The sequence below is a fragment of the Parasteatoda tepidariorum genome, chromosome 7 (assembly GCF_982258835.1).
Source record: "Parasteatoda tepidariorum strain Cologne lab strain chromosome 7, Ptep-v5.0, whole genome shotgun sequence".
In the NCBI taxonomy this organism is placed as follows: Eukaryota; Metazoa; Arthropoda; class Arachnida; order Araneae; family Theridiidae; genus Parasteatoda; species Parasteatoda tepidariorum.
The window spans coordinates 112,315,267-112,342,959 of record NC_141761.1 but is presented as its reverse complement, the minus strand read 5'-3'; the positions used below and the strand labels follow the sequence as shown (position 1 = coordinate 112,342,959).

The window sequence follows — 27,693 nt, the reverse complement described above, 5'->3', positions numbered from 1 at the left end:
GTTGTCGACCATATCGCCTTACTGAACCAGATCGCCAATTTATGAACACTCAAATTCAAAAATGGTTGAAACAAGGAATTTGTCGTCTTTCTAACTCGCCTTACGCCGCCCCTGCCTTCATCGTTGAGCAGCCCTTCCATGAAAGCACTCCAAGACTAGTTGTTGTAGATTTCTCACGCACTATCAACTCCATCACCAAGATTGATCCGCACCCAATCGATCAGATGGAAGATGTGATTAAACGAACAGTAGGAAAACGCTTTAATTCTAAAATGGATGTAAAATCCGCATTCAATACCATTCGTATCAGAGAATCTGACGTCTACAAAACTGGTTTTGTAACAGCCGACGGACATTATGAATTTCTTCGAATGCCATTTGGTGTCACTAACGGCCCATCTACGATGACAAGAGCAATAAAATGTGCATACAACCACCTTGCTGAACATAATGTAAATACATATATTGACGACATTTCAACTTCACATGATAATTTTGATTACCTCCTTAAAGTTATTTACAGTATTTTTCAAGCTACTCGTAAAGCCGGATACAAGCTAAATCCAGGAAAGCCGCAATTTGCTGCATCAGAAATTTCTCTTTTTGGTCGAATTCTTTCCCAAGATGGCGAACGCCCTGATCCAGAACGCACAGCAGCAGTTGAACGTTACTCTACTCTAAGAACAATTCATGAAGTCCGCAGTTTCCTAGGATTTGCCAATCAGTTTAGAAAGCACATTGGAAATTATGTTGTTGTTGCAAAACCGCTCACAAATATTCTTAAAGAATTAGAAAAGAAGACAAGTAATGCGACAATCACTTTAACTGATGACCAACATCGAACATTCGAGACTCTGAAAACCAAGATCACTACCGCTCCTATTCTTGCGTATTTCAAACAAGGACTACCAACCTTTGTAGAAACTGATGCATCTTATTCAGGACTAGGTGCATGTTTATCTCAAGAGCAAAATGGAAAACGATGTATCATTGAATATGCATCACGGACTTTAAAAGATGCTGAAACACGCTACCACAGCAATGAGCTGGAGTGTGCTGCTGTAGACTGGGCACTTACTGAAAAATTTCGTCAATATCTTATTGGTCACAAATTTCAGCTGATAACAGACAATTATACGACTGCATATGTAGTTACGAAATCATCTCTCAATCGGAAATTTGCCCGATATTTGGTGGATTTTGCACAATTTGACTTTACAACTATTCATCGACCTGGAAAAGAAAATGTTATTGCCGATCATCTGTCACGTTATCCGAAACCAGCTATTTGTGTAACTGTTACCGCAAGCCCTGAATCTCAGATTTGTGAAAAACAGAACAGAGATGACTTTTGTCAGTACATTTTTCGCCTACTCAAAGAAGATAACCCTAATAAAAAGACTTTGTCAATTATATCCAATTACAAGATTGAGAACAATACGCTTGTAAGACTTAAAGACAATGGATTGAAATCTGTTGTTGTAATACCGAAATCCATGAAAGACAGAACATTGATTGCTTGCCATGATGATGTCGGACATATGGATGCCAAGAAAACCCTTTACAACTTGCAGCAGCGCTATTGGTGGCCACAAATGCGAAAGGATACCAAATTATATGTTCGAAGTTGTCATAAATGTCAAATTGTTAACCGTCGAACTGCCAACGCTTATGGCTTATTACAGCAATTGCCGATTCCTACAACACCATGGGAAATTGTATCTGCTGATCACATAATTTGCTTACCGCAATCCAAATCTGGTAACACCAACATGCTTGTTCAGATTGACCATGCCACACGCTATGTTATTGCGACACCTTCTGCTTCTCTCGCAGCACATACAGTGACTGACTCACTATACCACAACATCATACTTCGATATGGGCCGCCCAGCATGTATTTATCAGATAGAGTAACTGCGCTTACAGCGCGCCACAAGCAGCGCTTTTTACAAAAGTATGGAATACAACAGTCCATGACACCACCATATTCACCACAAGTTAATAGCATTATTGAACGCGCCAATGGTGTCATTGCATCAACTTTGAGAAAAATAATTGATGGACGTCCAGAAAAATGGGATGAATTTTTACCTAACGCTTTACTAGCAATCAACACCGCACGACAAAATTCAACTAAAAGATCCCCATTTTATTTGCTTCATGGATATGAACCACGCCTTCCACGTGAATTGCACAGTTTCATCGATGACACGCCACGTGAAGATCAACTTAACCTTCTTGCTTTAGCCATAAATAATGTGTACGAAAAACATCTAGATAATAAGCGCAGATTCGATCTTCACCGTCGGTCACATTCATTTAAGACAGGAGATCTCGTCTTGTACGACTGGCCTAAACAAGGAAATCATAAACTTTCTCCCATTTATAGAGGACCGTTTCTGATTGTGCGTCCAGTCGGGGCCGTATGCTACGAGATCAAGTCTATGGATCAAAGAAAGAATCTTTTGAAAGTTGTTCACGTACAACATCTTCGTCCATATCACATGCGAGATACGCCAGTCACCCAGGAAGAAGAGAGCTCGGAAGAAGAGGAAGAATCAGTTTCCGAATTACATCCAGTAGAAAACATCCAGGATTCTGAAAATTACCCGAACATCATATCGAGCCGCTACGATCTGAGACGCAATCGACGCCCGCCTGAAAGACTTATTAGACAAAATCTGTCCTAGAACCTTAATGTTTACGCTTCAATGTAAATATCTACATTTAACATTGAGCGGGCCGAAAGTAAGGTTCGCATAAGTTTAATTTTATTACAGCAGATAATAGTTTAACTTTCATATAAAAAGGTGGCAACATTCAGATATGTAAATAGAACGCTTCACAAAAACATATATTTCGCTGTTATTATTTTTCATTAAATGCTTTTATAAAATATCTCTTCGCTTATTTACTGTATTGCATATTAATTAAATTCCTTGTCATTCAACTTTATCTTATACATATATATATATATATATATATATATATATATATATATATATATATATATATATATATATATATATATATATATATATATATATATATATATATATATATATATATATATATATATAGATAGATAGATAGATAGATAGATAGATAGATAGATAGATAGATAGATATAGATATATGTAACAAATTACGTAATTCAAGAAGCGGTTCATGGTTTTTCAAGGTTCAGAATTGTATTAAGGTAACTAAAAATAGTAATGCTGAAAAATGTAAAATAGTAGTGTAAAATAGTAGTTTAAAAGTGTAGCGTTTGTAATTTTAAGATAATAATATATGAAAATGAATTGTTTTATTTTTAAAACTAACAATAAAAGCCTTTCAGAAATTATTTTAAAATAGCAGAAAATACTTATCATAAAATTATTTTGGAGCGGAAAGAATATACGCATATCATAAAAAATTAGTCCCTAATGTTCTAAAGCCTATTGAAAAGTATTAATTTTTCTTGCTGATTGAATCAGTTAACAAAATTTTATTTTTAATTTTATTTTTACATAAAAATCATTGTTCTCTTACAAAACAAATCAATGAGAATAAAAAATTGATTTCTTAAAACTATGATAAATGCAAAAGCTCTTATTTTACAAAAAGTATAATAAAGAAATAAATAAAAGAGATCAAAATACGGTTTCCTTTATGTATGTACCTTCTTTGAAAGGAGGGGATCTTTTCAAAAGATTTCCGAATTTCTTTCAAAAAAGAGCAAGAGGACAGGCAGCACATTGTTTTGCATGGTTTGTTTTTTTCATGTCTTGCATTTGGAAAGAAATCTAAGACATGTTCTAGTTTAAAATTCAGAGATAAAGGCTGAAACTCTAGAGGATTACCTTATCAAAAACTTTTTTTTTACTGTTGTTCATTTTTTGCCTTGTATTAGATCATTCCTTTCTATTCTATTCTTGTTTTGGGAAAAAAAGGAATAATTGAATCAGGTTGATCAAAGCTTTTTTAGTATACTTGAAGAAAAATATTCATGGATAAAAGATTTAGAATAATGCAATTTAAAGTCACAAAAATACGCTGTTTGATTATTTTTCTTTCAAGAATATCAAAATAGCAACATTTACTTGGAAAACTTGAATGAATCCAAGTAAGGAAAGAAAACATCAGCGATGCAAGTTTTCAAAATTTACTTACACAGTAATTAACTTAGTATACAAATACAAGACAATATATAACTGAAATTTACGATTCTTAGTTTATAATTTTCTATAAAATCAGAGAAACAGAGATTCAATAGTTACTCATTAAGCAATTTACTTAATTAGCAATACATGACGATATAGTAGAATTTCACGATTCTTTACCTATGATTACAGATATTTACTAAAGCTGACAATAACAACATATCGATGCATTATAAAAAAAAACTTTTATAAATCGTATGTTTCATTGAAAGGTAAGTTGATTTGGACTATTCTTTTTTCATAAGATCGAGGAAATTGAACCAAATTTATCTGAATCACACAGCAATTTTTAATAGACACAAATACAAGAAATATGATGGATATTTACGATTTATAACCTAGTTTTAGTTAAATAAACATAAATTTATCGAATAAATGATATAAAAAAACGAGGACATCATAGATTTCAGTAAAGCAGATGATGTAATTTTATATCACTATTTTCTGACACACAACTCTTTTGTTCGACATCTATGACTAAGTTTGTTTCTTTCAAAAGCTGCGAATAGTTTTCGTAAGGGAGAATCCATTTTAATGTCCACCTCTTCGAATTCAAAATAACTTCCCAGACAGGGAAATCTCCCCACTTCCATTCGCCGTTCCATTCAAAGCAACCACAGAAGAGTTCTAAATACTATGTCGTCTGCATTTTCATTTAGCTATCAATATCGTTGTGCTGCTTTTTCTTATTGCTTTGATAGCCTTTGTTTTTGGTCAATCTTGCAGGTTCTATAGACGAATTTAAGCGAACGCTTGGGGTAACTGGAAGTTTAATTAGAAGATATTATTTTGAGAAACCATTTGCTAAATCTTCTTATATCGTAAATAATAGTTTTTCATTCGTAACAGATTTATTTATTTCAATTTTAGAGAAAGAATATCAAAAATTTCTGACTTAACACATTATGCAAAACATTATAAATATTAACACGCTATAAAACATTTTCTAAGGCAATTTCCACCACTAATAAAAAAAAATAATGTTTAAACTCCCTGTCAGCGTTTTATTTAATAACATTGAATAATCACACAAACAATATTATATGTATACATACAAATTTTTAAGTAACCTATTAAAAGCTGATTCCCCTTGTTGGCGCATGCGCGCCATTCCCTAGCGGAACGAGATTAAATCATCACTTCTCCTATGAGATTCGATAAACATTAGATGTGGATAAATATCTCTTAAACCCTTTCGAAATCCACAATATCTCCAGCTGTTGTTGTTGTTTATACTTAATGTTGTTGTTATTAATAAAAAACAAAAAGTGCAGCTGGTGGTCCGTCGTTATTTACTAAATTATCAAGCGTGTTGGTTTTAGGTCGACATTGTCTGGCACGTCGAGCACACGGAGCGCTCGAATCAAACTGCAACTATGGATACGATAGCAAAACTAAATGAAGCAAAAATTTCCTTGAAAGGAAATATTACTCGAATACAAACCTTTGTCGATAGTATATCTGAAGATATTCCTAATAATACCATACTTGAAGTGAAATTGAAAAAAGTCGAACAATTACAAAGTAAGCTTGATGAATTGAGAGTGCATTCTTTCGGTATTGAAAAAATAACTGATCAAGAATTAGAGGAATTCGAAAAAGAAATCGAACAATGCGAATCTCGTCTAGAAGATTTGGAGGTAAGCCTCAAACTTATAATTGATTCTAAAAAAGAAACTGTATCAACTGTAAACGATGTTAAACAAAGTAATCAAACTGAAAATATAACTAACACAAAAATTCCACCTATTATACTTCCAACATTCTCGGGAAGATATGAACACTTTAGTACCTTTAAAAATCAGTTTGATGACTTGATCACCTCTAATGATCAACTCACTCAGTCGCAAAAACTTTATTATTTAAACTCATGTCTCTCAAATGAAGTAAAAGAATTTGCTTCCACATTTGACACATTTTCTTCATTATATGAAGCACTCGATTCACGTTACGATAATAAAAGATTAATCGTTGATGTGCATGTAAATTCCATCCTAAATTTTAAAAATATAGAACGTGAAAATGCTACAGAAATTCGTGCAATGATAGATTGCATTCAAAAGAATTTACGAGCTTTAAAAGTGTTAAAATATGAACGAAATGATTTATTTGACATTTTTCTTCAAAACATAATGCTTAACAAATTAGATAAAGAAACTCGAAAGAACTTCGAATTAATACAAAAAACCAAAGAAGTTCCGTCATACGAACAATTCATTACATTTTTAGAACAACGCGAAGCTGTTCTCTTATCGGTAAATCGAAATTGTTATTCAGAAACGAAAACAATTAAGAAAACAACTAATTTCCCATTTAAAAACAAAACTGTTTTGGTGAATGAAAATATAGAGAATAAAAACTGTGTAATTTGTTTGAAAGAATCACATCCTATATTTCGCTGTGATAAATTTTTAAAATTAACACCGCATAAAAGATTTGAACTTGTTAAATATCATAAACTATGTGAAATTTGTTTGAAAAAAAATCATAAAAAGTGGGAATGTAAATCGTCTTTTGTATGTAATTGTGGTCAACGCCATTCGAATACATTATGTTTCAGATGAGCTATCGCTGAGAACAGAAAACAGCTGGCGTCAGAAAATCAAATCGCTGACTCAGCATTCGAAGGATCAGAAATAAAAAATGAAAATAAAAGCTCTCTTCATAATGCGGTTTTAAGTAATACTTCTAATGAAAATAAAAAGAATGTTTTATTATCTACTGGAAATATTCTCTTGCAAAAAAGGGATGGGTCATTAATTAAATGTCGAGTTATTTTCGATTCAGCATCAAATGTTAATATTTTGAGTAAGAGAACTAGTGAAATTCTTGGGATTAAATTAGAAAGAATCCAAACATCCGTGGCTGGACTTAATTCGACTAAACAAAATCTGAAAGGAAAATTGAGTACTATCATTTCAAATAAAAGTGGTAGTTTTAAAGAACCGATTGAATTCTTAGTCGCAGATAAAATTACGGGTCTGACTCCAAGTGTCAGCTTAGATATATCGAAAACGAAAATACCCGAGTTTTTAGAATTAGCGGATCCTTCATTTTTTGAAGCGAAAGAAGTTCACGCTTTATTAAATGCTGATGTTTTCTTTAGAATAATTAAGGATAACGTTTATAAAGTAAATGAAGATTTGTTGTTAAGAGAAACGGAATTCGGATGGATCACGAGTGGTCGACTTGATGAGATAAAAATTAATAATGAAAATTCGTGTCTTCTTCTCAAAAACGATGATTCTATAGACGATACCTTAAAACGCTTTTTTGAACTTGAATCTCTCGGCATAAAAGACGACACTTGTCTTCGAGAAGAAGATCAAGCCATGAACATTTTTGAACAAACTGTACAATATAAAGATGGTCGATATATAGTTGAACTACCATTCCGTAAACACTGGAAAGAATTATCGAATAACGTTTGCGTTGCAAAACAACGTTTTCTTAATTTATGGAGAAGATTGCGGTTCGATAATGAACTATATTCGCAGTACCGAAATATCATTCGGGACTATTTAGATCAAGGAATAATTGAAGAAGTAGAGAGTTCTAAATCGGACTTTGATAGACCCTTGTTCTATTTACCACATCAGGCCATTAAGAAAGAAGGTCGCGTTACAACTTCAACTCGAATAGTGTTTGACGCAGCATCTCACCAGGTAGACGAACTTTCATTGAATGACTGTTTATGGCCAGGTCCAAACCTTTACCCTAACCTTTTCGATATACTTATCAACTTTAGACTAAGTCGAGTGGCTATTTCATCAGATATTCGTCAGGCCTTTTTACAAATTTGCATTGCGGATAAGCACAAGGATACAGTACGATTTCTGTGGACAGACAGTGATCCTCGTTTAGACTCAAAACCAAAACTTCGAATTTATCGTTTCAAGAGATTACTCTTTGGACTTAACACTAGCCCTTTCCAACTAGCAGCCACCATCAAACATCATATTGAAAAATACAGAGAGGAATATCCCACGACTGTACATCATCTAGATTCTTACATGTACGTAGACGATTGGATAACAGGTCAAGATACCCGAGAAGAGGCACTTATAATATCCCGAAGTGCAAAGAAAATCATGAAGGAAGCTGGAATGGAGATGAGAAAATGGATTAGCAACGACTCCGCCTTGATGAGTCAGTGGTCAGAAGAAGCCTTTGACACTTATCCAGTTGATATTCCTATAAACTTAGGAACTAATAATGCTAAGGTATTAGGCATGACATGGCAAACTGAAGATGATTGCTTGATATTAGACACAAAAGGTATTTTAGAATTCATTTCAAACTGCCGAAATACCAAAAGATTTCTTCTGCAGACCATCGGAAAGATTTTTGATCCAATGGGATTACTTACTCCCTTCACTATACGGATGAAATGCCTCATTCAAAAACTTTGGGAAAAGAAAGTTTCGTGGGAATCTCCCTCCCAGCATTATGGAAAGTTGGAAAAATTGGTGTAAAGAGTTACCGCTCCTGGGAGAACTTAGAATTCCAAGACTTGGGCTAGATTCTAACAGTAATAGTGACATCGTAGAAATGCACGTCTTTTGTGATTCCTCGAAACTTGCATGCGGAGCTACCATTTATGTGAAACTTAAAATACAAGACAAAGTGTATGTAAATTTCGTTACTTCGAAAAGCAGAGTTGCACCACTAAAAGGAGCTACTTTGCCTCGACTTGAGCTTCTAGGAGCCTTAGTAGCTGCACGTCTGAGTTCCAAAGTCCTGAAAATCATCAATCAGAAAAGACAGTGCACAGTGTTCTATTGGACCGATTCAAAAGTAGTTTTGTTTTGGATTAGAGGATCTCAGAAAAAATGGAAACAATTCGTCGCTAATCGTGTTCGAGAAATCACTAAGCTGACTGATCCTAATACTTGGTTTCACTGCGCCGGAAAAGAAAATCCCGCAGACTTGTTGACAAGAGGTCTCAGTGCAGAGTCGCTTCTACACAGCAAAAAGTGGTGGCATGGTCCTTCATTTTTGTTGTCCGATGAACTCGTGAGTGAATTTGACTGTCCAGTGCCAAATGAAGAAGAATATTTACCAGAACTAAAATCCAAAAACTCAGTAGAAACTACAGTCTTGACTTTAAATCATGACAAAACCTTTTTTGATAATCTGATAAATCGTAGCAATAGATTTTTAACTATAGTTCGAATTTGTAGTTATATTTTCAGGTACATTCATAACTTGAGAAATCCAGAGAAAAGGATTCTTGGTCCTCTGAAGGTAGAAGAATTGTCCAATGCTGAAACCTATCTAATTCGCTGCTTTCAGGAGCAAGAGTTTCCAAAAGAATTAACTGCTCTAAAGTCGGGAGGTAGCATTTCCAATAAAAGTAAGATATTTAATCTATCTCCTATTCTAGATGAAGAAGGGTTATTGAGAGTGGGTGGCAGACTAGAAAATTCTCAATTATCGTACTCGAGTAAACATCCCATTTTATTGCCATCTAAATGTAAGTTAACTGAAATTATCGTTAAATACTATCATGTTAAGTATTTTCATGTTGGTGCACAACATCTACTTTTTCAGGTTAGACAAAAATATTGGCCCATTCATGGTAGGAATTTGAGCAAAAAAATCGTGCACAGTTGCATAGTTTGCTTTAAAGCAAATCCTAAAGAGTATAATCAAAAGATGGGTAATTTGCCGAAGGAAAGAATAACACCTGATAAAGTTTTCAGTTCTACTGGAATAGATTTATGCGGACCATTCTTTATTAAAAATAAATATCAGAGGAAAGGTCCTGAAATTAAAATCTACGTTTGTATATTCATATGTTTAGTAACAAAGGCTATACACCTTGAGCCAATCAGTGACTTGACTTCGCAAGCTCTCATAGCGACGCTTAAACGATTCATTGCCCGAAGGGGTAAATGTCGTAAAATCTTTTCAGATAACGGAACTAACTTGGTAGGGGCTAATAAAGAACTTAATTGTTTGTTTAAGATGGTAAGGGATCGAGAGGAATCATTATTTGCATTTTTTGGCGAAGAAAAAATTGAATGGAGCTTTATTCCCCCCAGGAGCCCAAATTGGGGAGGACTTTGGGAAGCGAATATTAAATCATTTAAATTTCATTTTAAGCGTGTAGCAGGGAACTCTAAATTTAATTACGAAGAATTTTTAACACTCGTAACTCAAATAGAGGCAATATTGAACTCTCGACCTCTTACTCCTCTTAGTTCTGATGTTGAAGATTTAGAAGTGCTGACTCCGGCACATTTCTTAATAGGGAGGCCGATAACGGCCATAGTTGAACCATCCCTAACTGATATCGAGCCAAGTCGTTTAAACTCTTGGCAGAGAATTACCAAGTCAGTACAAACAATCTGGAAACGATGGAGCCTTTCTTACCTGAATAGCTTACAGCAAAGAAAAAAATGGGTAAAAAATCAGAAAAATTTAAAAATCGGGGATATGGTTTTGATAAAAGAAGAAAACTTTCTCCCATGCAAATGGGTATTGGGTCGGGTAGTAAAACTGTATCCTGGACAAGATAATCAAATAAGGGTAGTTGAAGTAAAAACTTGTAAGGGAGTATATAAAAGGTCAGTTTCCAGATTGAGTGTACTGCCGATAGAAAATTAAATAGTTGTATATTCATCTAAATATTTGTATATAATTTTATGTAACACTTGTATTTTATTAGAATTTCATGTAAAAAATGTTAAATGTATCTCAAAGATTCTGATTGAGTATTAGTTATGTTAAAGTTATAATACTCAATAATGTTAAAGTTTTTGTAAAATTATATGTTAAATGTATAAGTGCAAAAAAAATTGTCAAGTTCTTGCATGTGAACAGTGCAAGGCTGGGCGGTGTGTTGGCGCATGCGCGCCATTCCCTAGCGGAACGAGATTAAATCATCACTTCTCCTATGAGACTCGATAAACATTAGATGTGGATAAATATCTCTTAAACCCTTTCGAAATCCACAATATCTCCAGCTGTTGTTGTTGTTTATACTTAATGTTGTTGTTATTAATAAAAAACAAAAAATGCAGCTGGTGGTCCGTCGTTATTTACTAAATTATCAAGCGTGTTGGTTTTAGGCCGACACCCCTTTTTATCAGGTTGTGTTTTGATAGTTGATTTGTTCGTGAAAATGGATGCTCAAATTTCTTGAAACTTTTTTTTTGTTTCTGACGAAACCGCTTCCTGGTATATGCTCCGAGCAAATATTTAATCGAAATAGCTTTTGTCACTTCTTCGAGGAAACGAATTTCGTCGAAATTAAAGAAATATTGAACCATTCTATTTCTTCCAAAAAAAAAAAAAAGAACTTCGAAGGGCCTAATTTTTTTAACTTTTTTAATAGTCACTTTATCGTGGGCACCAAATAGGGGGATTGATATCGCCCAAACAAGACAAGAGAAACAGGTAGAACAAGGAAGAAAATTACACATATGTCCGAAGCTGAATTTGAAACTGGGGTCTTCCTCTTACGATGCCAATTCCTTGACTGCCTTATAGCTTGGTAGGTTTGTTCGTCACTTTATTTTCTATCTCCCAATCTTCATTCTAGTTTCGTCATTCCAGTTTCGTCATTCCAGTTGGCTTTCCACTCCAGTTTCGTCATTCATTCCAGTTTCGTCATTCTAATTGGCAATCTCCCACAATGCACTGCGATGAGGATTCAAGCTGCGAAAACATTTTCGTCATATATTTGAAAGTTCGAATTTGCCGCAAATCACGTGAATTTGCGAAGAAAAGATTTTCAAAATTAACGAAATACAGCTCAAGGATTGCTCAATCGTCATATGTGAGAGTGAAATATTGATTGAAAACTGATTACCATTTTTAAAAAAAAACAGGCAGGAAAATCCCTTCTCTACATGCACTCATTTTATTAAGATGTAAAAGTTGACATAATTATATTAATATCAGCAAAGAATACAAAACAGATTTTGTTCAGCGAATCCGAAACGGAATGTATTCATAATGATTCATTACTTTTATTTACTTGCTTAAACTTTTAACGATATTACTAATTACCAAAGTATTTTCCTTTATGTGAACTCGCAGCTGAAGAAAAATTAATAGTGCAATCTCATTAAGTTTCTTCCGTTAATTATAAGCATTTATGAAAGAGAAAATAATTGATTTGGTAGAAGAGGAATTCAAGTGCTCGCTGTTTTCCGAACTTGGGCATTTGTTAGTTTGTATGATGTAAGGTTTCCGCTCCGTTTCGTTCCAGTTAATTGAAATCTAAATCGATACGAACACGAAGTGTGTTTATTGGAAATGGGGTTGGCCAACCTTATTGGCCAAATTAAATCTATTTTTAGATTGTTAATAACAGCTTTTGCTTTCAATTCAATTAAGAATTGCTTTAAATTCATTAAATTCGTAGCTTTTTGGCTGGAATTTACTTTTTCTAAAACAATTAACATAAACGGATTTTTTATTCAAAATAATACCTTTTAAAAAGGGCAAAAAAAGAATACTGCTTTTTCCCTGAAAGAAAGTTAAAAAAAAATGTTTATAATTTAAACATAAAATTCAAAAAAGAAAAATAAGAGTATTATAAGTCCGCGAAAAATGTTTATATGCTATAAATAATTATAAGTTATATGAATTAAGAGTGGCGATTTCCAAAAATGAATGACAAAGAAACAAAATCGAGGTCTTTTGTTTTTTGGAAGAAAAAAAACTATTTTTGTGGCAGACTCAAAATTCCAATGACAGATGGCGCTAAACATTCCGTGGCGGTTTCTCTGTTCTGTTTTCATGTATGCAAAAATTGTCATCCGTTTTGCTAACATGTGATTGTGGCTTTCCAAAATATTTCTTCTCAATTGTTTTTCATTGATTTAAAGATATTCTGAAAAATGTTTTAACTGGAAAACAGGAACTTCTGGAGAAAATATTTATGCCCATCACGTGCATTTATAGCAAAACTAGTTTTCTTAGATCAAATTGTTCTTCTATATTTTTATTAGGGGGCTAAGCCCACTGTTCGCTGCCGCTCACAAACCCCTATAATTGCTTCGCAATAATTGTCTTTTTTTGGTAGAAAACAGTTTTTCTACGAAAGTTAAAATTATTCACTTAACATATATATACTAAAAGGAATTCTGTTTGCTTACATTTGCGCCTCTACTTCCTTCGTCCAAATATTACTATCTATTAGTGCGATAAGCAATTAGATCTCTTGGTGAATAGAAGTGATTTTTCGAAGTAATCATTTTTAAAAATAACATTTATATTCTTATAACATTATATTGTTAAAGCAAATTTGATAAGTTCACAACCATAATTTAATATTTTCGCTAATAAATTTCGCTAATAGCAAAAAATATTTAAAGGAAAACAATTCGCGAGTACGCCCTCTAGCGGGAGCCTGTAAATATCAGGCATTAATTTATCACGCTTTCATTTAGTTCCATCAAAATCATCGGCAGAATCAGACGCCATTTTCTTAGCAGCAAATAAAGATAAAAATTTTCCTTAGGAAAAGCAGAAGAACTTGAAAAAACTCTCCAGAATATTGGGATATCTTTTAGACCCAGAACACGCCGAATATTTGAAGAAAAATTTCTCAATAATTTTTAACTTCTATTATCAACAAACTTGCAACTGATAACTTCCGATTTCGCTATCGCATACTGCTACAGATGTGTGTATTAAGGTAAAATGCATTTCTTCTGTCTTCAATTCATTACAAATTAAAGTGACGTCAACATTGACGAAACCAACATGACGTCATTCCAATAAATAAATGTGAATTCAGAACGTACAGAACTGTAATAGTTATAGAGTATTCTTCTTCGTTATAGAATAGTATACATTTCTGTATCCATATAATTCGGAAAACAACAATAAAAAATTATCCAAATTGCTTGAAATAGTGCCATTTGTTCTGATTCTTAATTAAATTTTATCGTTTTCTGGTAAGTATTTTTTAGTTTTGAAAGAATTTTAACTGGAATTCAGCTATTCTTGTTTTTAGCTACACATTCAAATTCATATCAAGATCTTACAATTATAAAATTTTGCTGTGTAGTATGTTATCTAAAAGTAATGAAAAGATAATCTATGCATGTATTATTTGAAAATAAAAATTTCAAACGAAGAACATTTCATTTGGAATTCTACAGATTTATAAAACAAGTGAGTGCTATGATTTTTATAATAAAAAATTTGCTTATAAATATTTTTTTTTCTTATTTGATAATAGTTCTCTACAGAATGGTTTTTACGTCTGATTAAAAACTATAAGAATAATAAAAAAAGCAACAATATGAAAGTTTTTATTTCAATGTGAAGAATTCTTAGAATTGTTTTTTGTCCTAAGAATTCTTTATTTTCCGTTTTTTAGTTTATAATTTTTTGATAAAAAGTGTTGTCAAGAAACTTTTTTTGAAGAATTAAATGTTATAACATTATGTGTTTATGTATACTTTTTATATATTCTAATGTTTGAAGTAATATGATTCAGAAAACTATGGAATAAAAATTCGGTACTTACGTAATAACGCCACCGCCGCTGCAGATTTGGCGGTTTTTAAGAGCCGTCAATCTACACTTAAAATTTTTGCGACAAATCATAAAATAAAACACTATTTAAAATCAAAGTAGTCAATCGGATTTCGGTGGAAAATGGCCGATACAGAGTTTAGCATAGATTCAAAACAATCATATCGCCATATGAACTCTGATAAATAAGATTCCTAATGAAATAACATTTCCAAAACGTACGTTTACCAAGATAAAGTTTCATGTCGTGGGAATTGGTACATTTTTGTTTTTTCGGTAAAATATTTCGCTTCTAAAAAAATAAAATTGCATCTTGTTTTGTTTTTGGCAAATCCCAAAGACGAATTTTCGTAGCACTAAAAAATGGCGACAAAAAATAATTGTTTTTTTGTTTTTGTTTCGTCAGAATTCTTTATTTTACGTTTTTTAGTTTCTAAATAATGATTTTTATTGAAACTTGAAATTTTTTGAAAAAATTTGTTGTCGAGAAACTTTTTTTACAAAATTAAATCTCATAAAATTATGCGGCTTATGTATACTTTTTGTTAATTTTACTTTTTGAAGTAATATGATTCTTAAAACTATGGAATGTAAAGTTTAAATAGGCCTTTCATGTTATATCACTAAATTTAGTACAACTATTTCTCGGGCATTAGGTTTTAACTCTTATAAGAATATACATATTTTTTTCTATTAATGTACAAATATTTTTCCGATGTGTTTTGGATATTCCTTCTCTAATAAAAAGAGATACCATTTTGTTTTCGGTTGCATAAGAAAGGATATCAAACATTTTTCTTTTTTAAATTTAATTTGCCACGATAAAAAAGGAACGTTGCAATGTTACACGCTTCATTAAAGAAGTCTCCAGAGTAAATGAATGACTGTTCATATCGAAATCGCAGGTATAAGTCTCATACAACAACGCCCCCTATAGTTCGTTGCGATCGCGAATACCTTTACGACTTTTGTTAATTTTTTGCTGATGGCAACCAAAACAATATTGAAATGAATTAGGAAAAACTGGATCCACTCAGTTTTAGATGGTAAGTTTAGTTGTAACATTTTAACAAGCAGCAATATTAAAAATTATTACCTTTTCACACACATGCATTCTCAATTTTAATTTGCTGTTTCGTGCTTTACTAATCGCAAGTGTTCTGTGATTGGCTATTTGTTATCAATTCACTCTCTTCTTATATTATATAAAGATATATAGTATTTTTAAAAAAAATTGGCTCCAGAATATTTTTTTCATTAATTCGATAAATTTTAAAAAAAAAGAACATTTAACTGCTTCATAGAACAATTAAAAGTATTTCATTGAATACTTATTGCATAATATGTATACAACAACAGCAAAATACCGTCAAAAATTGTATTCCAGATTTTTGAAAAAAACATAGAAAACATGACTGAAAATGAATATTTAAATGTTAACAACATTAAAAAATTTAAATTTAAATGTTGACAACATTAAAAAAGGAAACTTACGCTTAATCTAAACATAATCTATTTATAACTGCAGAGCTTAAACTACTGAAACTTCTAGCAATATGAAATTTCGTATATAATAGTAAACCCATATAGGAAGAATTTTTTGATGTGCCACTTTTAAGGGTGTTAAGATTGGATTGTAAGGTCGTATAATTTTAATAATAAAATGAAATGTTTTTTATAACCATCGTTGAACTGCTACGAATGTTCAACTTCGTAGCCTTTTAATTTTGAATCCAATCCAGAAAACAAAAGAACTCCTGGATTAAGTATTGAGGGAAATTTGCCTTCGTGGTGGACTTTTTGATCGAACTAACACGCGTTTGCGTTACCTGGAGAGGAAAACAACGAGAAGCTTCCACTGTTAGCAAAAGTGAATGTGGTAGCATGTGGGGAATACGTCACAAAATTAGTATTTCTAAAGTTATTACAAACCACGTGTTTATTTTTTTTTTGTTATGATTTAAAAATGCATTTATATAAAACGAAATAATTTAAAATTGATGACATAATAATAAACGCGGCTGTGTGTGTGTGTGTAATCACAATATATCGCCACAGAAGCCTCGCCCAGGCACGAAACTCTGCACACAATTGTATTTTGACATAATGAAGAAGTATTTTTTTTCTTTTTCAAAAATTTGGATTAGTTTTTTAGTTATCAGTCATCCTGTAAGAAAATCTATGCTTTTTCGTCTTCAAAGAACCATATTCAAAAAACTATTAAAAAATGCATATACTTTTCTCCACTCTTATAAACGTATGCTAATGCGAACCTTACAATTGAAATATTAATTTTCGACAACTTAAACCAATAATATACGAAGGAATTAATAATTTAATTGCAAGGTTCGCATTAGTTTACATTTATCTAAGTGGAGAAAAGTTTAACTTTTGTATTAAGAATGTGGCAACATATTCGATACGTAAATAGAACGCTTCGCTTTGATATATTTGTCGCTGTTCATAATTGTTATAATAAGTTTTTCTTCTTCTTTCCACGCTCTACTTTTTTTTCTTAAGCGAAGACAATTTTTGTAGCGATATAGAAATAGAAATTGATACCATAAGAAATTATATAGAAATAGAAATTGATGCCATAAAAAATTAATTCGTTTTCGTATTCTTTTCATGTAATTAGCATTTTAGTTTTTTTTTCTTAAGCGTTGTAGCTATATAATATATAAAATAGGAATTTAATTGTTTTTGAAGGAACGATCACACTTACCTTGGATCTCTTTGGTTTTTCTATTCTTTATTTTAACAGTTTTTATTAAATGTAATTAGTTATTTTTAGAAAGTTTCAGTTTGCAGGTAAGCACTTAGATTTTAATATTGAAGTTTCATGATTTGCTTTCATGGTAATTGTTGTTCTAAAGTATTCGTTGACTTCTTAAAAACCCGATTACTGACATGGCAGAACCGCCTTCCAAAAAACTTTGCATTTTGTCAAAGAAAAAGATATTAAGAGATTCTCAGAGAAGAAGGGCCCAAGAAACGTCCGTGGAACGTCAAGGAAGGATGGAACATACCGAATTTCGACAAGCAATTCTAGAGCCCAAGAAGTATCAGAGAAACGTCAAAGAAGATTAGAAGAGGTTTTCAGCTATTGGCCAATGATGATATCGAAAGCAACTTTTGCATGCTTTTACAATTTCTGAGGCCTTTTTTTAAAAAAAAAAAAAAAAAAAAACAAGTCTCCACCTGATAGTTATATTATAGGTTAGGTTACCATAGGCCTTAGGTTACCATAGCAAAGTTACATCTTCAAACATCCTCAAGAGTTATAACACATCTGCAGCAGAACTGGATATGAAGGCAAAATTGCAGGACAGGAACACTTTAATTGTTCACTAATCTTCAGATTTCCTGCTATGTTTTAAAAAACTTTATTTGTGAAAACCTTTAGCGTGGCGGACAGCTGGCCGCCTTTGCGGCTAGTTTGAAATAAAAATAAGTTGAAAAAAAATAAAGGAATTATTTCCTTTAAACGAATCATAAAAATTCGCAATACCATAATTGAAGTCAATGATGCATAATTAATTTTTCTAATAGATGCTAAATAATTTAAGCTATGTATTAAAATCCGAAATAATAGAGAGCTGCTAACAATCCGGTTAAAAGAAACGCAGAAAATCGTTGTACCACTATTGATACCAATGGTGCTCGATTATTTTTAGTAATTGGTATTACTGGTGTTAAGGTAATTGATACAGTTTTAATAGATAGCAAATATAAACATACCCCTGTTAATATAATGGGTATACCTATTAAAACAGCATCAATGTTGGACAGTTTTAGAATACATACTATAGAATGAGATTTCCCATAGCTCCTCGAAAATTATAAGTACCGGAGAGAATTGCTCGATTGTAGTAAACTTTGACAATTATTTTGACAGTATCAATCAGAGAAATACTGTTGGTATCGAGCAAAAGTACAATCCGATAGATACTGAGTACAGTTAATGTTTATTATGATAGGATGAACTTCTAAAAACGTCTTGATCAAGCTAATCGCATAAAACCGGGGAGTCGCAGCAAATAATTTTAAATGAACAAATGATTATAACCATCATTGAATGGCTGACCCAACTTTGGGTTTATAGCTTCTAACGTTCAACTTCGTAGACTTGTAATTTTGAACCCAATCCAGAAAATAAGGGAACTCCTGGCAATGGGATAAATTTGCCTTCATAAAAGACTTTTTTGATGGAACTAACACGATTTTGCGTTACATGCAGAGGAAAACCACAAACACCTCCTACGGTTAGCCTGACGGCAAGGGAACTCTAACCTATGATCAGCCTACCACAGTGGATATTTTACGTCAGCACAGTGGTCGGTGCAAGCTGGATTGTGAATTCATATTGACCAGCCATCAATGGGATTCAAACCCGGTTCACTTCATTAAAAGGCGAATGCTCTATCCCCTGAGCCATCACGCCTCTAATTAACAAATAGCGTTATTTAAGCATTATTCGCCTTAAAAGATGACTAAAGTGTTGCTCAATTATAGTTACCCAGTGGGCACCATTAAACAAAATCCACAGATGCGAGCAGTATTACCCACGCCACTCTGCCACAGATACCCGTTCATATGGGGGGGGGGGGAATTTCATACATCACAGAATAACAACACAAAAAGAAACATACATGCCCTGGGCGGGACTCGAACCCGCAGCAATCGGCTTCGCAGTCAGGCACACTGACCACTCGACTACCTGGACTGCCTTTATAAATTGTTTTGGTATATGTCTTCCAATTTTGTGCATGATGTAAATGTAATTATTATTACACTTATCGATATTATATAACTTATTATTTATTTTCTTTCACCCCACATGAGGAACGGGATTTCAGCTAGCGTTAAATGAAAAAAAAATTAAATGAGCGAAAAAGTAAAAAAATAATAATGTTATTGTAATAGTTTTTATAACATAAAAGTTATGCAAATATTTATCTAATTAAACGTTTAAATATATACTTGTTTAAAATATGTACTTGTTTAAATTTATTTGAAATAGATTATAAAAAAAATTGGTATATAACTTACTGTTGCCAAATGTTTAAATGTAACCTAAATACAACTTGAGTATTACAGCTTACATTCTGCCGAAATATTGTTTGTACATTATTCTCATAAGCTGAAATATAAATTATGCATACTAAGAGATTCCCATTTTCTTTTTTTTTTCCGCAAATATTAGCAACGAGAATAAAAGTTGAGCTTAACAGTTTTCCGCAAATTGTGGTCAACTATTGTTAATCTTAATAATAATTTTTACACTAATAGTTAAATATAGCAAAACATTCCTTTAAGTTATAAAATACTAATTAAATTCTAAAAAAAAATCAAATAAAATTTTTTTTCCTAAAATTTGACTGTGTGGGTTTTAAAAAAAATGGTGAATAATTTTCTTGGCGTAACACTTGCAACAAATTTTTGCTCGAAAAAGCCTGAAATATATTTTTGAGGCCAGATTATTCTCGAAGAAAGTTATGATGCAGTTTATTCAAAAAACTTCTTAACTTCGAAAGAAAAAGAAAATGTAAAAAAATATGGTTTCCATTTTTCATGTCAAAGAATTTTGCTTTTTTTTATCATTTAACATTCTGTTACTTTTTCTTTGTAACATTGCTTCTTTAAAAATTTAGTTTTACTTATTTTTTTATAAAATTTCGCACATCAAGGGGATGATTTATGAAGAATGGAAAAATTCTTGTTATATTGCATATAGTTCACGTTTTTATTATTTTATTTTTCACATAACAACAGATATTGAAGTGATTTCAAATTAACATATTTAATCTCTAACAAACAGTCTTAAAATTAAAACAATTCACACTTTTATATAACTAAGATTATTTCTTTTTACTTTTCAGAGAAACTCTTGTTTCCTTACATACAAATTTTACTTTAGTTTTATTATTTTACTTTCGAATAAAAGCAGCAGTATATCAACGAAGAATAAAATATTCTTTTTTTATTCGACGTAAAATGTACTTCTTTTATGATTTTACTTTTGTATAAAAGCAGAAGCGAAACAATGAAAAATAGAACATTCCTGGTTTATGACATATACCTTTTAGGACGAAAATCAGGTGTGGTTGGATTTATATGATTTAATTAACTAATTGAAGATTGTGATGAAATGAATATTGGATGAGAATTATTTAGTAATATTTTATAGTCGATTTTATAACAGTCGTACAACAGCTGGCCCGATTTTTGGGTTTGCGACTACTGATGTTCAACTCCATAACCTTGTAATTTTGAACCCAATCCAGAAGATAAGGAAACTTCTGGATCAAGTATTGGGAGAAATGTGCTTTCGTGGAGGACGTTTTGATGTAACTTACCCGTATTTATACATTACATGGGGAGGAAGACAACAAGAACCTAACAAAGTTAGTCTGACGGCAAGGGGACTCTAACTCATGATCCGTCTACCACTGAGGATATTTCGCGTCAGCACTGTGGTCGGTGCAAGCCGGATGCGGAATTATTTAGTAATATTTGTCGAGCTCGAGATACAAATTATATTTTTATTCTTAAGACTTTCTAAGTTAAATAAATTTTATAGCATGAAAATATCAATAAAGACTGGCCATGGGAGATAAATCCCCCATGACCTGCCTAATCAAAAGCCAAATTAAAAAGTGATTGTAATGTTCCCAACGGACAGTTAGGAGCATGGAGTTGATCCAAGATTGCTGATTTATCGAAGGATAACATAGCTGAAAAGCCCCCCCCCCCATAATCAATATTAGGTTTGAAAATACTTGGGTGATCACGAATCGCCAACAAGACTGTGAGAATAATGAGTCTGCATTAGAATTGAAATATTATTAAAACGTTAGTCGTTACATTGATCCATAAGAAAAGAATAAAATATTTTATGTTCGCTTTTTATAAACATTGACAAATGTATTTAATTTAATATAATTTGATTAATAATGGTTAAAAATAAGTTCAAGAAATCAAAGAAATTTTAAAAACTAGGAAACATGTAATGCCTATTGTGGCATCATAATTACTTTACTTTTGTGTAAAAGAAGTATAACAATGGAAAACTTATTTACTGTTCAAAAATTTTACTTCTTCAATCCGTGAGGACACCCACCTCAAAAATTTTCTAGTTAAAAAGCGAAAAACTCACGCCACTTCAACGCACTTTATTTTTTCTTTAAATGAATGTTTGAAAGTAAAGAAATAGTTTTAACTAAAACAAGTACAAGACAAGAATATATAACGTTAGGGATAATCAAGATAGTTTACACTCATGAATAGTAATGACTCTCACGGTAAATAGCGTTTCATTATGTACTTTCTCTTTTTAAAAAGAAAGATCTTGAACATTTAATTCAGCTTAAACTAGAACATGATTTGTTTTTGCTTAGAAAAAGAAATGTTAACCCCAAACGATAAAGTTATAAAGTTTCAAAGCAATCTTTTGATAGTTTACGAAAATTCGTTTTTATTTATTTATTATTATTTTTAGAAATCACATTTTTGTATAGAATGTAATACTATTTTAAAAAAATGTTTCGTAATATTCACAATAGCAATGAAAGAATCACTTAATTTTCTTCACATTTTTTCTCATTTCCTTAGATCATTTTTATCGGTACTCATACATTCTCATACGTATCGGTAAAGCCTAAAGTTTTCAGAGGCTTGAGGGACCATCAATAAATTAAGAACGAAAAAAAATGTGTCTTTGAACACCCTATACAAAATATAATTTAAACCGCTTGTAGCTTGCATTAGTTACTTTGATAATCATATGCGATAGCTGCACACTATTCCGTAAACCTAGGTTAAATATTCCTTAAAATACCGACAATTTTATAAAAAAGTTACTTTTTTTAACCTTATGATTGCTTATTGCAAGTTTATTATGCAGTAAGAACGTAAGTTTTTAAAAGAAAAATCGTACTAATTTTTAAATAATAAAAAAAACACTTTAAAATTGAAAAAAAAAATCATTAACAAATAAGAATTTAAAGTAGTTCTTTTAAACTGCGCATGCGTAGATTTTCATGATTTTGTTCTGTGCCGTATTTGGTAACTTTTTAATTTTATAACCGTCGTTGAATAGCAGACTAAATTTTTGCGTTTGCGACAATTTATGATCAGTTACGTATCCCTGTAATTTTGAACCCTATCCAGAAGACAAGGCAATTCCTGGATCTAGTATTAGGAGAAATTTGCCTTCGTGGCAGACTTTTTGATGGAACTAATCTGCATTTGCGTTACATTTAGAAGAAAACCACGCCTACCGCTGATGATATTTCACGTCAGCGCTGTGGACCGTGCAAGCCGCATGCGGAATTCGTATCGACCAGCAATAGCTGGGATTCGAACCCAGTTTACCTCATTGGAAGGCGAATGTTCAACCCCTTAAGCCATCGCGTATTTGGTAACTTACGAAAATTTAATCTTGTAAATTTAAAATGTCTTGTCTTCAATAATAATTAACTTCGATCAAATCTTCAATAATTATCTTGTAAATTTAAATAAGTTTCTAATAATTTTCTGTGTAGCTTTTGTACTTTTGTACGGAATGCCCTAAATGATTAAGGAGTTTTCCACAAATTTCATTTTGTCTAAATTGTCCAGACAACAAATTGCGATGGTTTGAATAAAGAAAACGTGTGAAATAATACTTGTTTTTAAAGGGGGGTGGTCATCTATTGCTGTGTCATTTTTAATAAATTTTGTTCAATAGTACAAAAAAAATTTGGAAAATCCCTTACCATTCAGAGTTTTTTTCTTTTCAAAATTTACAAAAATAGATTAGAAAATTGCTAGAAACTTTTTAAATTTTCAAGATATTCAAATTTAGACATTTTTCAGAAGTTATCAAAAGCGATTCAGAACAAACGTATGGAAAAAAAATTTATGTCCTCTGCCCAAGTACAGTATTACTTTTAATATTCATATCTTGCGCAATTTTTAACAAATTATTTTCAAATTTTAAACTGGTATTTTTATTATTAATTAAAAATGTCTCCATTTTTTTAAAGTTTTGCTATATATTTTTTCTACAATAGTAAGAAAATTTCAGTTCTATTGCTGTTTTATGAAAATGTACATATCTCTATGAAATTCTGCGTAGTTGTATATAATAAACAAAGTAATTGGTACAAGTTTTGCAACCTGGCATCACTTAAAAAACTATAGTACTCCATTGGTTTCCTGCCCACTGATGTGGAATTTCAGACAACGAGAAAGCAGACTTCATGGCTAAAAAAGGTGCTTTAATTATGCAAAGAATTTCTTATCCTATGACCTTCCATACTATTAAAAGATCTATTAAAGCCAGTACTCAAGAAGACCTCTATAACCGTCTTTCCCCAAAATCCTGGAAGAATGCCTTCCCAAATTTGTGTAATAGCCCAAGACGTAGAGAAGTGGCTGAATTTTGCCTAGCTACCGGACATGCCTGAGAAATTATATTTATAGACTCAAAATTGTTGCTTTCTCGATATGCACTATGCGCAGCTCTGGAGAAGTGGCTTCCTCACATCAACTCCACTGTCCTGTTCTGGGCAAGACTTTTCTCGCCGAGCGTTATTGGGAGGCTTGGGATATATTAGATTAATGAACTCTGTTTCAGTATTTTTTGCTGTACTCTGTGTTCGTTCCTTTTATTGTTTTCTATTGTAACTGTTCATAATCTGCCGTTAGAAATAAAATAAAAAGTTTATTGCTATATTTTTGCATAGGGTTACTGAAAAAAAAATTTTTTTTTTCGTTTACAGTTTATTGCCGAGCAGTCAAATCTCTGAAAGCTTTAAATTTCATTGATACATATGAGAAATTTGCATGACCTAAAGATCTATAAGTTTTGAGGTATATAAGCTTTCAAAATTAATCTTTAAGTACTTTTTGAGGAATAAAAGTGAAACTAAAAGTACATCTTCCATTATTGTGAACAACTACTGAAACTGAAACTATACTGAATGACTATACTTAATTTGTTTTGAAACAAGTTGCTATTGTTTGATCTCTCAGGAGCAGGAGGGACCAAAAATGTTTTTTGAACCATTACTCAAAATCAATTATAATTTGTTTCCATTTATATGTTACGGTTAAAGTGATAAATCTGGTTTTTATTAACATTGGTATTCAATCAATAGTCAATATTAATAAGAACCGCTTATTTTGGTCAAAGTGAGAAAGATTGCAAATTATTCGCTTTAATCAGTTATTATCAATAATAATAAATGAAGTTTGGTCTATGTGATTAAATGGTTTATGTAGAATTGGGTGTGCCTCTGTGTATATGTGTTACGGTTAAAGTCATATCTCCGGTTAATAGATTAATACTAACTAGTCAAAATTAATAATAACCACTTCTTTGTTCTCAAAGTGAGAAATAATAAGGGGAGAATTTCGTAACGTGATCTGTGGCTGAATAATCGCAAAGACTTGTCAATTTCCGGGCTGCGGCCCGTGAGAAACAAAAAAACATATAAACATCGCAGAAAGGAGCCAATTTGAAGGATGTAACTCGTTGCCACCCCGGGAAAACATCAAAATTTTTTTTTAATTTTCCCAATTTAAAATCCATTTGGCGCCTTGGCAATTGTTGTTGGCGGGGTAGATCATTTTACGGAGATATCCTCTATGATAACGTGAAAGAATGACATTGACCGAAATTCATTGATGGTTACTCCGGTCAGTGTGATAAATTCGCTTAAATTATTCTCTTTTAACTGGCTTATTTGGTTATTATGAATATTGACCGGTTAGTATTAATAATAACCGACTATTAACATTAACCGTAACACATACATTACTGAAAATTTCATATTTCATTGTATAACGCGGATACTTGCTCAAGTTTTAATTTCCTTGCAAGCTCATTTAAATGTTGACATTTTTACAAAGAATTAAACCAAAAGAAAAAAAAAATCTTCTTAATTTGGTAGAAATTTGTCTTACTTTTGTAGACAATTTGATGAACTTTTTCCACAGAGCCACGCGTAGGAAGTGTCCTAATGTAGGAAGAGCTCCATGTTCCTAAATCTCGAATTTAACTTTGGAAAAAATTCCTCTCCCGGCATTAGAAAAGTTTCAATGTTTTTAGCCCAGTTTTATTGAGAGGTACTACAAGCGGAATTTTCATAAAGTCATAGTCCTTTGATTGTTTAAATTGTGGCGTTTACTACCACTACAATTCACTAGTATATAACACATGTTAACTCCATTCTATTTTGGGATATACGTTCAATTTTAGATAGCAAGGACCTCACGGAAACACCACAAGGATCCGCATCTCATGATGAAGGAGTAAAGGGCCGCTCCTGCCTCAGGCACCCCGACCAACCGACAGGACTAGGACTATATCTTGGGGTACATTTTGACAGACGAAGTTTGACATTGTCGAAAGCTCTTTCATCGGACATGATATAAACATGCCAACCACGAAAATAACGCATTTTCGACTAGGGCTCGCCTACTTCAATGAATGGTACACCATTGAAAAGTTGACTTGCTATTTGTAATTGCGTCATCGTCATCCTCGTGCTGTTGCTTCTCAAACTCATTTACATATAACGGGATTCTGCGCACACTCAACTGCTAATAGAAACACAGGAGCGACCACGTACACGACTGTGAACTTAACACAACTCTCACGACAATCGCTCAAAACTAGGAGAACTTCATACATCTCTCACTACAAGTGCTCCAAATCCGATGAACTTAATTCAGCTCTCCCGGTCTCTCACAAATACAGCAACTAGTGGCATCCGTTCATCGAATTCTATCCCTGATAAAATTCTGGTTTGGGAGTATTGTGGTATCACTACCACTATGATTATTAAACATCAATTCACTAGTATATAAGGCATGCTAACTCGATTCAATCTCGGGGTCCCATTTGATAGATGAGGGTTGATATAGCCGAATGAATCCTTTCCCCGCAAAATATTAATTTGTGGTCCCCCTTTTGAATCTTTTGTTTCTTTTTTATTTGACAAAGATACTTCGTATTGTGGAGCAACATGAAGCGTAATAAATAAAGAGCTTTTATTATTATTAAAAACAAAATATTCCAGTATTGATGCGTTTATACATAGTAATTCAAAACTATTCATGTAAAGTGATAACAGTTCTAGTTATGAAAAAGTATAAAAAATACAGTTTTTAATACTTTTTTTATATTAACTATTAAAGAAATTTTTTAATATTCTACGGAATAATTTTTAAAACTTTTTAGCTTACATAATAAACTATAAGGCATATATTATGTCATAAAAACCATGAAAGATGAAGTAAAATGCTATAGAGACATTTAAATAAAATTATTTACTTGGCAAAAAAATTCGAACAAATCATTCTTATAATATTATAAAAAAAAAAAAAATGTACTTGCTTCCAATTTCTCAGTACCGTATGGGTAGAATTTAAGCTTTGCCATCATCTCCTGAAATTAAGATAAATGTTCAAAGAAACTATTTATTTTAACTCTAAAGGTGAACATTTTCGCAGAAAAAGGATCAATTTATCTTTCTAAGAGAGTTATTTTTTAAGACTGTAAATAAATCTTTCCAGTTTTTCTACGACTGCTTACAAGCATTTGAACAGTACTTCTTGGAAAAATTATCCGATTTCTGTTTCGTTTAGAACTTTCTATTGAGAATTTGACATTGTAGAAATTGTATGCTATGAATTTTGAGTTTGTTTATATATATATATATATATATATATATATATATATATATATATATATATATATATATATATATATATATATATATATATATATATATATATATATATATATATATATATACATATAGCTTCATTGTTTTTACGTGACTGAAGCCGGTTCGCACTCATTTATGTTCGTGTATTAGTTAATTAAATTAGCCGATCTATAATATGAATTCAATGATTGGATAAATTAGACAATATATTACAGAAATACGGAATATTTATTATATCAGGTATTACATTAGCATATTAC

General features: G+C 31.9%; 2 protein-coding genes across 2 annotated transcripts; both read left to right on the top strand.

Moving 5' to 3' along the window:
• The first annotated feature begins 5,584 nt into the window (after positions 1–5,584).
• On the top strand, positions 5,585–8,683 carry LOC147807398 (uncharacterized). Its single transcript, XM_087168925.1, has 2 exons — positions 5,585–5,915; positions 6,996–8,683. The coding sequence occupies exons 1-2, from the start codon at positions 5,585–5,587 to the stop codon at positions 8,681–8,683; spliced, it is 2,019 nt and encodes a 672-aa protein (XP_087025051.1).
• Positions 8,684–8,759: 76 nt separating this feature from the next.
• On the top strand, positions 8,760–26,135 carry LOC147807397 (uncharacterized). The gene is made up of 3 exons (XM_087168924.1): positions 8,760–10,546; positions 11,758–11,837; positions 25,960–26,135. Exons 1-3 carry the CDS (start codon positions 8,760–8,762, stop codon positions 26,133–26,135), a joined length of 2,043 nt encoding a protein of 680 aa, XP_087025050.1.
• The last annotated feature ends 1,558 nt before the right edge of the window (positions 26,136–27,693 follow it).